The 14,508-nt window shown below is 38.5% G+C and overlaps 1 protein-coding gene across 2 annotated transcripts in view; it reads right to left on the bottom strand.

Moving 5' to 3' along the window:
• Positions 1-745: 745 nt before the first annotated feature.
• SLAIN2 (SLAIN motif family member 2) overlaps positions 746-14,508 on the bottom strand; it is a 42,876-nt gene continuing 29,113 nt past the window's right edge. For both annotated transcript variants that reach the window (XM_015560989.1, XM_006759260.2), the window contains 2 exons: positions 5,051-5,369; positions 746-3,744 (listed from right to left, as the gene is read on the bottom strand). In XM_015560989.1, the coding sequence (XP_015416475.1) occupies positions 3,678-3,744; positions 5,051-5,369 (386 nt within the window). In that variant the 3' untranslated portion in view covers positions 746-3,677. The remainder of the gene's footprint in view (positions 3,745-5,050; positions 5,370-14,508) is intronic.

The following is a 14,508-nucleotide window of genomic DNA, read 5'->3' as shown; positions in this document are numbered from 1 at the left end:
AACACCCTGTTTGCTATGTCCTTCCAAGTCAGTTTCTCTAGCATTTATTCTGCTTTTGTAACTCAAAGGTGAACTTTGATACAGCAAATACTTCGCAAAAACCTCCAGTGGGTTCTCCTGTTGTACTGGCATAGGACTAGTTTAAGTCAACTTCTCGTTCATTGACTTACAAATATTTTGACACTTAATTTTAAATGGTTCTTAAATGTTTTTAGCTTGACAGGGAGAAAAAACATGAAGAGTAATTTCTCTAATATTTTTGTAACATAAAGGACAGTAAAAGCTTCCAAAAGGAATGTGGGGAACTAATGAAATCATGCACAATTCTCGATTTTTCCCATTCATCTACAAGAGAAAAGATGCGCATGATCAACTAAATACCCACATTTGCTTTGAAAATGTATTCATTTTCCCTGTTGGAAACTCTTAAAATTGACATTCTGGTTGTTTCATATATGCTAATTTTTTATAGATATCAATTTACAGCAGGTGAAAAAGTTCTAGGAACATACCAATTTTGAGTAAACTATAAATTTACTACAAGTAATCCACATATGAAATGACCAGGACAGAGAAAATATAACATCATACATTCCCAACCTCATAAAGATCAAATATGATTTGGGTTTGTGTGTTTAAAAAAAAAAATCAACTGAGAAATTTATTAAAACCAATTGTAGGCAACTGGCGGCGAGTGGCGGCGGGGGAAGTGGAATCTCATCATACTCAGGAATTAATAAAGCACTTGAAAAACAAATGTAAATTTAATAATAAACATTATGGTCAGGCTGTTTATTAAGGAGGCAACCACACATACAAGTTCGGCTATAGAAATGTTTGCAAATCAAAGTTCATGTGATCTCAGAGGACCATGCGTAATGTCAAAAATTGATGCCTGTACATTCAATAAAAACATACACAGTCTAGATCATTCTAGAGTTATACAAACATCTGGGGACACAAGTATCTAATTTCCTTCCAAAAAAACTTTTTTATAAAAGTGATGTATTGAGATAACAATTTTAAAAAGTATTTGACAATTATGAATGGTCCCCAGTTTTACAAAATGTGATTTCCAGGTATGAAAACCGAAAAAGTCAACTCTTCATAGAGTGTTTCATATTACAAACAAGTTTTGTAGAAAAACGATCCAGCAAATACTTGAGTTAAGAATATCTATATTTTTCCAATTCTTTACACTTTTATTAACACACAAAAAAATAACATTCAAACACTGAGAAAATTAAATAACTTCGGAAGCAGAGTTCATAGCTTTCTGCTTACATATAAGGACAAATCTGGGCTGTTGGCACAAAAAATAATTAACATTCATAAAACCCTTACTACTATATATCAAACATAAGTTAAAATCATAGGCACTAGTTTATCAAATCCACATTTCTCCTGTAAGACTAACCACAGTAATTCTTGGATTTTCCCAAATAGAAAAATTGGCAATACACAAAGGCTTTCTAGTAAAAAGGCAATTTTTCTCTTTAGGAGACCAAAAGCCAATGGTCTGTGGCAGTACAACAGCAGGTAAAATAATACTTTACCCAACTCAGATCCAAATACATTTTTAACATGTGATGAAATATTTGAATTAAAAAAAATAGACATTTTTTTTCTCTGATGCAGCCTTTAAAAAACAAAGTTAAATAACCTGAATACTCCTTTTGAAACCGACAATCTAACCTAAAAATGTAATGGTGTTTCATAATAGTTAAAATCCCTCTTAATTATTAGATTGCAGCATATATATATACTTTTTGCAATGTTGCACTGAAAACTGAGACCTATTTTGTTTTGCGTATATGTGATTTTAAAAAGAGACAGTGGCTAGTTCTTTCTTTCACTTAGATTTTTACATGGGATACCCCCACACACCCAAAGCAGATGTTTTCTGTATCTTCTCTAAAAAGCAACATTTTTTAGTTCATCATCATGTGGAATTCTGGTGCCATCTTTTCCCGACCCACCCCCATCACCCTCAAATTCAAGGATAAAATTCCTTGCGTTATACACCGAAATACATAGCACTGTCAGGTCAAATCTCCAGCTGCTTGTGTTAATGGGAATGACTCCCTATGGTCAAGCCAACATCACGGTCAAGCCATGGTGTCACTCACAGCACAACAGGGTCTCTCGCCATGTCAACCCCAGTGCTATCCTGAATATCAAGCTTCCCATTTCTCAATTTCTTTTGCCAACTTACAGAATGTCTTTGACTAACAGGAAATAAACTTATGTTCAAATCCCTAAAATCCTTTAGGTGACTCAAGTACCAATATTTTAGAGCTATTCAAACAAATATTTAAAAACAGACCTCTCACATAAAAATGAGAAGCATGCTGTAGAAGGAAGTTTTTTTTTAGTAAAAGACTAAAAAAAAAAACATCTGAAATAAATGATTCCCAGGGTATACATATGGGCCCTTAGAGAGCAAGTATTTAAGGGTTAGAGTCACATGTACTGGATTTCATTTGTTACAAAAAATGCAAAAATTGATGTAAGGCAGAATCAAAGTCAAAAGGGACAGCATTTTCGAAGGACATTTATACAGTTACTCAGTTTAAAGTGGATCAATGTAGGTAGGATTCAGCAGGCTCGTCTCCTACCACATAACAGACCGTTGTGTCATTAACAGCAACAATACACTGTCATTACCAGAGATTTTATAAGTTAAGTGCATAGATTTCCCCCCTCTCTCACTGTATGGTTTTGTTCCAGGTTGTAAGCACCGAGGTGGTGTTATTTATGTAAAGAATAAAGACACACACTACTTGCTCTTTCCCATCATGGAAACCTGCTAATAAAAACAAGATCTCTCAGTTCTGTAGCAGATAACAGCATGTGAAGAAGTTGGCTTCAACAGCAAAGGCTATCTTTCCTGAGCCAGGAGCTATAAAGTGTAGAAAGATTGTACAACTGACATTAAGCCCTTTTGGCAATCAAAACAAACACAGAAGCCCGATGTGTCCATGCGACGCGATGGATGCACGCTGTAACACTACTTGATGGTGGTGACATGTGAGCTACATCCAAAACTTGACATTAAACAAATGACATTTTTATTTCTAATGAACCTGCAAAATTAATTTATAGAATTCTCCCAAATTTAGGTATCACATTTTAAATCTCTAGCCGCCATCCTCCTCCATCTCAGTCTAGTTTCTTAGAGTACCAGTGAAACACTAGTGAAACATTTCAGGTAATTAATCAGAATATTAGTTCTCATTAACACAAATATTTATTGATACCATTTATACAGTAAATTAGGTTGAACGTGAAGTTTTGGATAGCTTGAATTCACCATTCTCTTGTGCACAAAGGTACTCTCTCGTTTACAAAAGGGCATTTTCTCTTTGGCATCCATTAGTTTTTTTGCCCAGATATTGGCCTCTGTAAAATAGTAAAAAAATCAACTTAGTTTCTGTTAAACAAAACTAAAAGCGATTCCATGGAGAGTGATTGTATGATTACCAAACACATCTGATGTTAAATGTCATTAAAGTGCTGCTTGGTCATCTCTGTCAGTTTGTGCTAATTAAGACAGAGAGGGCTGGGACTTTACAAATCCCAAGAGTCTCATGTGAACAGTCTGCATACAAAAGTTGGTTAGCCTGGTGAAGGGGTGTCTGTGAAGCTGTGGACTTCTGTCGTCTTCTCTTTGCTGGTCAATAACAGCCATCTTTCCAACTGTCATCTTTCATACTGCCATAGGTTTTAGGAGCTGGCAAGGATCTGAAATAAGCAATATTGTAAAGTGACTTGCAGGGCTTAAGTGAAACACTGCCACCCCCTCTCCCACACAGGATACTGACTCTGCAGGGGGCATCACAATTCAATGCAGGCTGTTTCAGGGGACCACTGAGACCAGAGCTCTGCACAGCCGTCAGCACAAGTGTCCCACCCTCAGGATCTCCACAACGTCCAGGTTTTACTGGTCACCAGGTGACTTCACTAACCTCTTTGTTAACACAGCTAGTAGAGTAAAAGGAAGGAAAAGACTGTCTCATCTTTTCCAACCACATGGATTATCAACCTTATTTACCTCATTACATTTCAATATTCTTCTCTGAAAATAGGAGTAACAACAGTACCTACATGTTTCATCTATAATAATAAAAGCCGGGGCTGAGAGGGAAGCCTGGGACCCGGGTGCCTGCTGGCAGCCAGGGGAAGGAAGGCCTACTCTTGCACGAATTTCTTGCATCCAGCCTCTAGTGTTATTATAAAATAAGATACATATAAGCTAGTTAGCACAGTGCATAGTAAAAAGCCGTTAAGGCCTACTACTGAATTCAGAAATGTAGTATGAAATGTAGTATGTTTATCTTAGAATAAAAAGTATAGGCAGTTTGAAAGCTTATGGGATGAATGCTTTTTTTATGCAAATAAATATTTAACATTTACTTTTGTTTGACCCCTAAATTTACTGACGGTGGTAATCAATTCCTGAAAGATAAAGACAACAGGGGCACAGTTCCCAAGCTAGCTGGGCTCAGAATCATCTGAAAATCAAACAAACAAACACCAGCATACCCACAGACTTTAGGCTTCATATTAGACCAGTTCAATGGCAGTGAATTTTAGGCCTCTATACAAATCCCACAGAAGATTCCGAATTGTAGCCAGTTTGAAAATCGCGCTCCCAGATTATACTTAGACTTGGTAGCTAGAAATGTCATCTTAAATCTCACTTTAGGGTCTAAGATGCCTTTACTATCTTTATTGAACATTATTATGTGAAAAATGAACAAATACCATAACCAAATTGAGTGGCTCTAAAAAAATTTTCTAGGAGGTCACTGAGATGCTTAATCATGTTAGGTTTCTGGGCAAATTTAATCTGAACCAAAGTGGTATAATACCCTAATGTCCCATGTAAGGTTTTCTTTAAAACAATAAAAAAGTATTTTATTCAAATTGTACTAGACTCTAGTGAGAACCCAATTAGGACTCTCTCTGTTCACTGTCAAATGCAAAGGTGCGTGCAATTCCAGTCTACCCACTTTCCTATGCTTAAGAACATTGAAACAGCACTTACCTGCGAACAGGCTGTGCAAGTTTGCTGCGAGGCACTGGAATACCCCCAGCAGAAGGGGCACTGGGTCTGGGCAAGCCACTTCTCATCGCGGTTGTCCCTGCCGGTCTGGTTAGAGTAGTGCTGTTGATATTGCTGGGAGGATTTGCTGGGACTGTGTTCTGAACCATGGGAGGCCCAGGTGAGGAGGTGGTTTGTGTGAGTTGTGTTGTTTCTTGGCTACCAGGAGAACCAGAGCCATGGTTACTAAACGCTTTTACTGGTTGCCGAAGAGCCAAAGGAGATGGCGCTGCAGGGGAGCGGAATTTGCCTGGAGAAGGTACTGTAGAATGGCAAAGAAAAATCAATGTTTTCAGTGGAAACCAAGAGTAAGTGAAACCACTGCTTAAACACTTGATGACTGGGCACCAGTACACCTATATTCACAAAAACACTTTATAGAAATACAAAGAATAAAGAATATTTCTGAGCAATTAAAAAAAAGGATAACTGGTAAGCCTTAAAAAAACCAAGTCCTTACTCAAAAAAGGCCTACTACCAGAATGTTGACTAGAATTTGAAATACACTTTCCCCTCAAAGAAACATTCATGTAAACTTTTAAAAACATGTGTTTTTATTGATTTGAGAGAGAGAGAGGAAGGGAGTGGGGATCAAGCCTGCAACCTGGGCATGTGCCATGACTGGGAATCAAACTGGTGACCTCTCAGTGCGCGGGACACCGCAAAAACAACTGAGCCACACCAGCCAGGGCCATTCATGTAAACTTGTATCAAGCATCTGGTGGGTGTATCTCTAGGTACTATATCACCTACAATGTAACTTAAAATTCAGGAACTAAACATTCTTTTAAAAATGTTTAGTTGTAAAAAAAAAAAAAAGTTTAGTTGTGCTTCACCAAGTAGGGAAGTTGTAAAACTACAGGCTTATCAAAAGATATATCAAGTCACAGGATAAGGATGATATATTTTTCTGGAATGTCAATTCTATTAAGCAGTTAGGACACTTTTAACACAAATAATCCTATATAATAAAAGGCTAACATTCAAATCAACTGAACGGGGGAACAACCGGCCGCTATGACATGCACTGACCACCAGGGGACAGCTGCTCAACGCAGGAACTGCCCCCTGGTGGTCAATGCGCTCCCACAGTGGGAGTGCTGTTCAGCCAGAAGCCCTGAGCCGAGCTCACAGCTGGTGAGCACAGTGGCGGTGGTGGGAGCCTCTCCCGCCTCTGTGGCAGCACTAAGTAGGTTGGGGGTTAATGGGGGGGATGAAGACACATTTGTAATACCTTAACTAATTTAAAAAAAAATACATTTCATAATTAATAAAACTTTGAAAGTAAAAAAAAAACCTCAATGCATGGGCTCAACAGCAAAATGGAGAGGAAAGAGGAAAGAATCAGTGAACTGGAAGGTAGAACAAAAGAAATTATCCAATCTGAACACCACCAAGAAAATGAACTGTAAAACAACAACAAAAACAGAGCTTCAGGGACATGGGACTATAACAAAACACTTAACATTTGCATATCCTCAGTGGACTGGAAGAAAAAGAGAAAAAGAGGACAAAAAGTATGTTGAAAAATTACTAAAAATTTCCCATATATGGTGAAGGACATAAACCCATAGATTCAAGAAGCTTAGAAAACACCAAAAAGAAAAATCCAAAGAAATCCATGCCAAAGCACATCATAACCAAACTTCTGAAACTAAAGACAAGAAATCAGAGAGAGAAATAGTATCTAATTTATAGGGGGAAAAGAATTCTAATCAGAGTGGATTTCTCATCATACCACATAGAGGAGAGAAGAAACTGGAACAGTATTTTTTATTTTTTTTTATTAGTTAAGGTATACAAATGTGTAGTGTGTCCTAACTACTGTCTTCTGTTGCAAATGGCAAGAGTTCCTTTTTTTTTACCGCGGCATAGTATTCCATTGTGTATATGTACCACAGTTTTCTAATCCACTCATCTGCTGATGGGCACTTAGGCTGTTTCCAAATCTTAGCTATGGTGAATTGTGCTGCTATGAACATAGGGGTGCATATATCCTTTTGGAACAGTATTTTTTAAGAGCTGAAAAATGTCAACCCGAAATTCTAGACCCAGAGAAAATATAAGAATTAAAGAAAAATCAAGTCATTCTCAGACAAAAGAAAATCAAGGGAATTTGTGGCCAGCAGACCTACCCCAAAAGAATGGCTAAAGAAGTTCTCTAAACATAAATGAAATGATTAAAAGGAACCTTGGAATATATGAAAAGGAAGAAAGAACAGGGTAAACAAAAATATGGGCGCCGAAACTGGTTTGGCTCAGTGGATAGAGCGTCGGCCTGTGGACTGAGGGGGTCCTGGGTTCGATTCCGGTCAAGGGCATGTACCTGGGTTGCGGGCACATCTCCAGTGGGAGATGTGCAGGAGGCGGCTGATCGATGTTTCTCTCTCATCGATTCTTCTGGCTCTCTATCTCTCTCCCTTCCTCTGTAAAAAATCAATAAAATATATTAAAAAAAAAATATGGGCAAACACAACAGGCTTTTTCTCTCCTTGAGTTTTCATATGTAAAGAGAAAACAAATAATGAATATCAGTAATGAAATAGGGTATCACTGTAGTTGCTAAAGACAAAAAAAGGATCATAAGGGAGTACTATGAACATTCCTACAGACATTAATTTGACAACTTAGATGAAATGGATCAATTTATCAAAACGCACAACTCAATTGATATGTAATAGATAAGTTAAATGGTCAAATAATTATTAAGGAAATTGAATTTGTAATTAAAAAACCCTCCAAAAAGAATCTTCAGGCCTGGGTGGTTTTACTGGGAAATTCTGTCAAATGTTCAAAGAAGAATTAACACCAATTCTACACATTCTCTATAGGAAATAGGAGGAAACATATTTCAGTTCATTTTATAAAGAAAGTATTACTCTGATATCAAAACCATAAAAACACAGTATCAAAAGAGAAAACTACAGACCAATATCCCTCATGGATATAGACATAAAACTTAAACTATCAGCATATAGAACTAAATGACATAAAAAAATTATATATAATGATCGACTGGGGTTTATGCAAGGATGCAAAGCTGGTTTAATATTTGAAAAATCAATGTAATCTAACACAAAACAGGCTAAAGAAAAATCACATGATAAATCTATTGATGTAAAAAATGCATCTGACAATATTCATTAATTCATAAAGATTCTCAGAAATATAGGAACAGGGAAACTTCAATTTGATAAAGAGTATCTACAAAAAATCTACAGGTAACATTATACATAACTAGAGGCCCGGTGCATGAAATTCGTGTGTGTGTGTGGGGGTCCCCCTCAGCCCGACCTGCACCCTCTCCAATCCGGAAGACCTCAGGGGATGTCCTACTGATGGCTTAGGCCCGCTCCCCGCCTAAGCCATCAGTAAGTGACGGGAAGGCGCCGCCCCCACAGCTGCCAAGGTGTTTTCATCAACATGAACTCCAGTCCCTTCATCACAAAAAAATGACAACTTTCTTTAGGCATTTTCAAGATGTCTCTTTCATAGGATATGGCATTTCTTTCTTTTTTTATCCTCACCTGAGGGTTTTTTTTCCATTGATTTTTAGAGAGCATGGAAGAGAGAGGGAAAGACATAGAGAAACATCAATGTGAGAGGGACACTTCGATTGGTTGCCTCCTGCATGGGCCCTGGCTTGGGCTCCAGCCAGGGAGGAGCCTGCAACCTAGATACATGGCCTTGACCAGAATCAAACCCAGACCCTGCGGGTTAGGACGCGGCTCTATCCAACTGAGCCAAACCGGCTAGGGCAGGCTATGACATTTCTTAGCCCCTCCAGCAGCAGACCTTCGTTTTTTTCCTCCAAGAGTGAGGTAGAAAAACCCTAGATCACCTTCTTGGGTTCTTATTACGCAAGTTACCAAGAACACTGCGGGTGGCGTTCCGGGAGCTTAGCCAATGAGAGGTCAGGAAAGGTGTTTCCTCTGCAGCTCAGGGACTAGGTGCCCCGGCTGGCAGGCCCTGCTCTGCCCTGCTCTGTGAGCCTGCACCATCGGTGGCTTGCCTCATCATGCAGCTGTCCCCTCCCACCTACCTGCACATGTAGCCTCCTCCTGAGCGGGTGACTGTTACAGCATCCTGGCTAATTTGCATATTATCTATCTATATCTATATATCTATATCTATAGATATAGATGATGAAAGACTGAATGATTACCCTCTAAGATTCAGAACAAGACAATGACGTATGCTCTCACCATTTATTCAACATACTGCTGGAAGTTCTAGATAAAAAGCAAGAAAAGGTAATAAAAGGTATATAGATTCAAAAGGAAGAAACTGTCTCCACTGTTATTTACATAGAAAAGATCTACAAAAACAACTTCTAGAAATATTCAGTTCAATAAAGTCACAGGATGGAAGATTAACATACAAAATTGAGTGTATTTCTATATACCAGCAATAAATGTTCAGAAATCAAAATAAAAAATGTAATACCATTTGCATTATTCCCCCAAAAGAGAAAAGAAATATTCAGATGTAAATTTAATAAAAACAAATCTTGTCAAATAGCATAAGTTAGGTGCAAAGATCAAATGAGTAATATGTGTGTAAATTGTGAGTAAATATAAAATATTACACAAATTGTAAGACATATCACATCCATGCCTTCCTTATCTAAGGAATATAGTGCCTTTCAGCCTGCTGCAGCTGAGTTCTCTGTAAAGATATGCAACAGTGTCACTCGGGCAGTCTCCTAGGCTGCTCTTATAAATTAACTAAAATATAGGGATTAATTAATTAGGCTCTATTGCCTAAATTAATTATGACAGTAGACTATAATTTCCACTAACAAGAACTACACTTGAGGCCATGGCTGGGTAGCTCAGTTGATTAGAGCATCATTCTGATATGCTAATAAGGTTATGGGTTTGATCCCTGGTCAGGGCACTACAAGAAATAACCACTGAATGCACAAATAAGTGGATCAACAAATTGATGTTTCTCTCTCTCACTCAAATCCATAAAAAAAGAATTACACTTGATTCAAGGCATAAAATAAAGTGTTATCTGCTCTGGGCAAGAATTAGAACTCTATTTATAAAACTCACATGTGACTAAGAATGCTAACCTTGGTGTCTAAATTAAGTCATCTCTAAAATGCCAGAGTGGGTGAAATGAGGATTCATATTTTTAAAATGTTCATTTTTGTCTCTAATAAGCATTTAATAAAAATCATAATAGGTCTGCTTTCTAATTAAGGTATAGATAACTCAGCAGGCACTTAAAACAACTCTGAAATGGAGAAATTGGGTAAATAATATACTATTTTTAACTTGATATTCACTAAGTATAAAATGTTATATAAATATATCCTACATGTATCTAACAATATAAAAATTAGACACTCCAACTTGTTGTCTTCACAACATGTTTACAAACTATAAATTATATTGTGTATATTTTTTAAAAAATATATATTTTATTGAACTTTCACAGAGAGGAAGGGAGAGAGATAGAGAGCCAGAAACATCGATGAGAGAGAAACATCGATCAGCTGCCTCCTGCACATCCCCTACTGGGGATGTGCCCACAACCCAGGTACATGCCCTTGACCGGAATCGAACCTGGGACCTTTCAGTCCGCAGGCCAACGCTCTATCTACTGAGCCAAATCGGTTTTGGCTTAAGTGTATAATTTTAAGAAATATGTAAATATTTAATGAATACATATAGTTTGCAATAAAAATATACACGTGAAACACAGGCCACTATGACTAAAAGGGAGAATAACATTAAAATATATGTGCCTTTCACCCTGGTCAGTGTGGCTCAGTCAGTGGGAACTGTCCCATGCACTGCAAGGCTGCTGGCTCAGTTCCCCGTCAGGGCACATGCTTGGGTTGTGGGCTCGATTTGAGGTAGGGAGCATGTAGGAGGCAACTGATCCCTCTCACATCAATATTTCTCCCTCTCCCTTGCCCTTCAAGAATCAATTAAAAATACATGTGCTTTTCAATTATTTAACAAATAGAGAATAAGGACAAAAATACTTCCTTGTAAAATATCCCTCACTATATTACATCATCCTAGTTACTCAATGGTCTATGCCAGTGGTTCTCAGCCTTCTGGCCCTTTAAATACAGTTCCTCATGTTGTGACCCAACCATAAAATTATTTTCGTTGCTACTTCATAACTGTAATGTTGCTACTGTTATGAATCATAATGTAAACATCTGATATGCAGGATGGTCTTAGGCGACCCCTGTGAAAGGGTTGTTCGACCACTAAAGGGGTCGCAACCCACAGGTTGAGAAACGCTGGCTATGCACTATCAATGATATTAACAGGTTACTGACATAATGACTTAAAAATAAGTTCTGGTTGTGAAAGAGCATGGAGATTAAGTAAATACGATTCTCTCATTACAAAGTTAAAAATACCCTTTTAAAAAGAGTTACTAGTGACTATTTACTCCAATCTCTCTTTTTTTTAATTTTTAATTTATTATTTTTAGTTTGTTTTTTCAATCTCTTTTTCTGTAGAGAAGGAAACTTGCCACAATCAGAGATCAATTGAGCAAATAATCAGGGAAGTCAGGAACTGCACACAGGTCTCCCTATTCCCAGATTGGTATTCTTTACTGGAAACCAAAAGAGAAACACCTCTGGGAGTAGGCAGAAATTTTTTTAAAAAAATTTATTTATTTATTTATTTACCATTTTAATTTTCAACTAGACAGAAAGTTTATTTGTAAAGCTACTATCCTAGGCAGGTTTCATAAGATATGACATCAAGTCGTATTAAATTTGTAATGGCTGACAATCATAAAAAAATAAAAACAAGGCATAGAAAACTTTTGATTTCTTCTCCCATCGGTGTACATGACTCATCATTATGTTTATAAGCATAGTTATCAAGAGAAAATTTATTAAACATAAGAGACAGAAGTAACCCCTGGAATGGGCTTCACTAGCTTTCCTTCCAGACATAAAAAGACTGATAGATATAAATAAACTAAAGGCCCGCCTTTCGTGCACTGTTGGGGGTCTGTCAGCCTGGCCTGTGGGGGTGGGGCTGAAACCAGCTCTCCGACATCCCCCCGAGGGATCCTGGATTGTAAGAAGGCGGTTCTCTGGTGACACACCCAGGAATTGGGTTTCCTCCTCTTTGGTTCCGGGTGTATCACCCAAGAATAGCAGCTGCCAAGTCACCACAGCTGGGCAGCTCCTGCATTGAGCGTCTGCCCCCTGGTGGTCAGTGTGCATCAGAGATACCGGTTGGCCAGTCGCTTGGCCTTTAAATATATATAGATAATCCACCAGAAGCATTATTCACAATAGGCAAAAAGTGGAAACAACTCAAATGTTTATCAATTGATGAAAAGATAGACAAAATTTGGCATACTGTACAATGAAGTATCACTTGGCAATAAACAGGAACAAAGTACAAATATATGTTACAATATGATAAACTTTGAAAACATTATGCTAAGGTAAAGAAGCTAATCACAGAGATCATATATTGCATGATTCCATTTATATGACATGTCCAGCATAAGTAAATACAAAGCAACTGAAAGATTAGTGGTTGCCAGGGGCCGGAACAAGTGGTGATTGGGGAGTAGCTGTGAATGCATATGGTGAGGGTGACGAAAATCTCTAACATCAGACAGTGGTAATAGCTGCTAAATTTTGTCAATAAATCAAAACACTGACTTGTACACTTTAAAAGGATGCATTTGAAAAGTATGGGAGGGATAAAAAAGAATGAAATATTACCATTTGCAGCAGCATGGATGGACCTAGAAGGTATTATGCTAACTGAAATCAGTCAGTCAGAGAAAGACAAACACCACATGATTTCACTTATATGTGGAACATAAAGAACACAATAAATGAACAAACAAAACCAAAACAGACTCATAGATACAAAGACCAAACTGATAGTTGCCAGAGGAGAAGGAGGTTTGGAAGACTTCGTGAAAAAGGTGAAGGGATTGAGAAGCACAAATTGGTAGTTATAAAACAGTTATGGGGATGTGAAGAAAAACACAGGGAATATATTCAATCATACTATTATGAATATATTATTATGGTGCTAGGTGGGTACTGGAAATATTAGGGGAAACACTTTGTGAAGTATGATTGTCTAACCACTATGTTGTATACCTGAAACTAATACAAAAGAATACTGAATGTTAACTGTAATTAAAATAAATAAATAAATAAAAGTAGGAGAGGGGAATAAATAAATCCCCCAAATAAGCAGATATATATATATATTCCTCTCTCCTACTTTTATACACACACACACACACACACATTTTAATCCTTACTGGAGGATATTTTTCCATTGATTTTTAGACTTTACCCACCCTCCCCCTACAAGTTGCCTCCTGCACGAGCCCCAAACAGGGCCCAGACCGGTGAAGAGCCTGCAACTGAGGTATGTGCCCTTGATGTAATTGAGCCCGGGACCCTTCGGTTCACAGGGTGACACTCTATCCACTGAACCAAATCGGCTAGAGCAGCAGCCATATTTTTTCGGGCTGGAGAACCTAGTGTGAGAGCATGGCTACAGAACCTGGCTGGAGAACCTGGAGAACCTGGCTGGAGAACCTAGCAAGAGAACATGGACACAGTACTTGGCTGGAGATTGTGGCTAGAGATCCTGGCAAGGCTGCTGATCAACTGAACGCTGTCTCCGTGTCATTCCTTCTTCGCCGACTCCATCCACACCTATGGGGAACCCCTGGACCTGCTGGGGTTGGACCCCAGCAGCCATATTTTTAAAAAATTTCCCAAAACAACAGATGAGGGAGCTCTAGAGCTGTAAAATTAGAAAATCTTAAATCAAGCTCTCTTTCTAAATGTTTAGAAAAATAAATTTTGCAGAAAAACCAGCAACAGAAACAGATGGAGGCTAAATCTCACATGCTATATAATAAAAGCCCAATATGCTAAGTTCCGGTTGTCTGTTCAACCAATCAAAGCATAATACGCTAATGATATGCCAAGGCCACTCAACCGTTTGCTATGCTTGCACTGACCACAAGGGGGCAGACAATCCGACTGGTAGGTGAGCTTGCTGTTGGGGTCTGGCTGATTGGGACTGAGCAAGACGGGCCGGACATGCCCTGGAGCCCTTCTGCAGTCCCTCCCCTGCTGGCCAACCTCCCACTCCCTCCCCGGCCCTGATCGTGCACCAGTGGGGGTCCCTCAGTCTGGCCTGCGACCTCTCACAATCCGGGACCCCTTGGGAGATGTCAGAGAGCCGGTTTCGGCCTGATCCCGCAGGCCAGATATATATGTATATCATGCACCAGGCCTCTAGTAATATTATAAGAAAAAAGAGAGAAACAAAATAACACTTTTAAGGAGTTGACCCACGAGCTGAATCTGGGCAACTGGAGGCTCCTCACTGCCTCCCGTCCTTGGAATGTGCATTTCT

Source organism: Myotis davidii, unplaced genomic scaffold (genome assembly GCF_000327345.1).
Source record: "Myotis davidii unplaced genomic scaffold, ASM32734v1 scaffold455, whole genome shotgun sequence".
Classification (NCBI taxonomy): Eukaryota; Metazoa; Chordata; class Mammalia; order Chiroptera; family Vespertilionidae; genus Myotis; species Myotis davidii.
The sequence above is the reverse complement of the archived record's forward strand: the minus strand, read 5'-3'. Positions and strand labels throughout refer to the sequence as shown.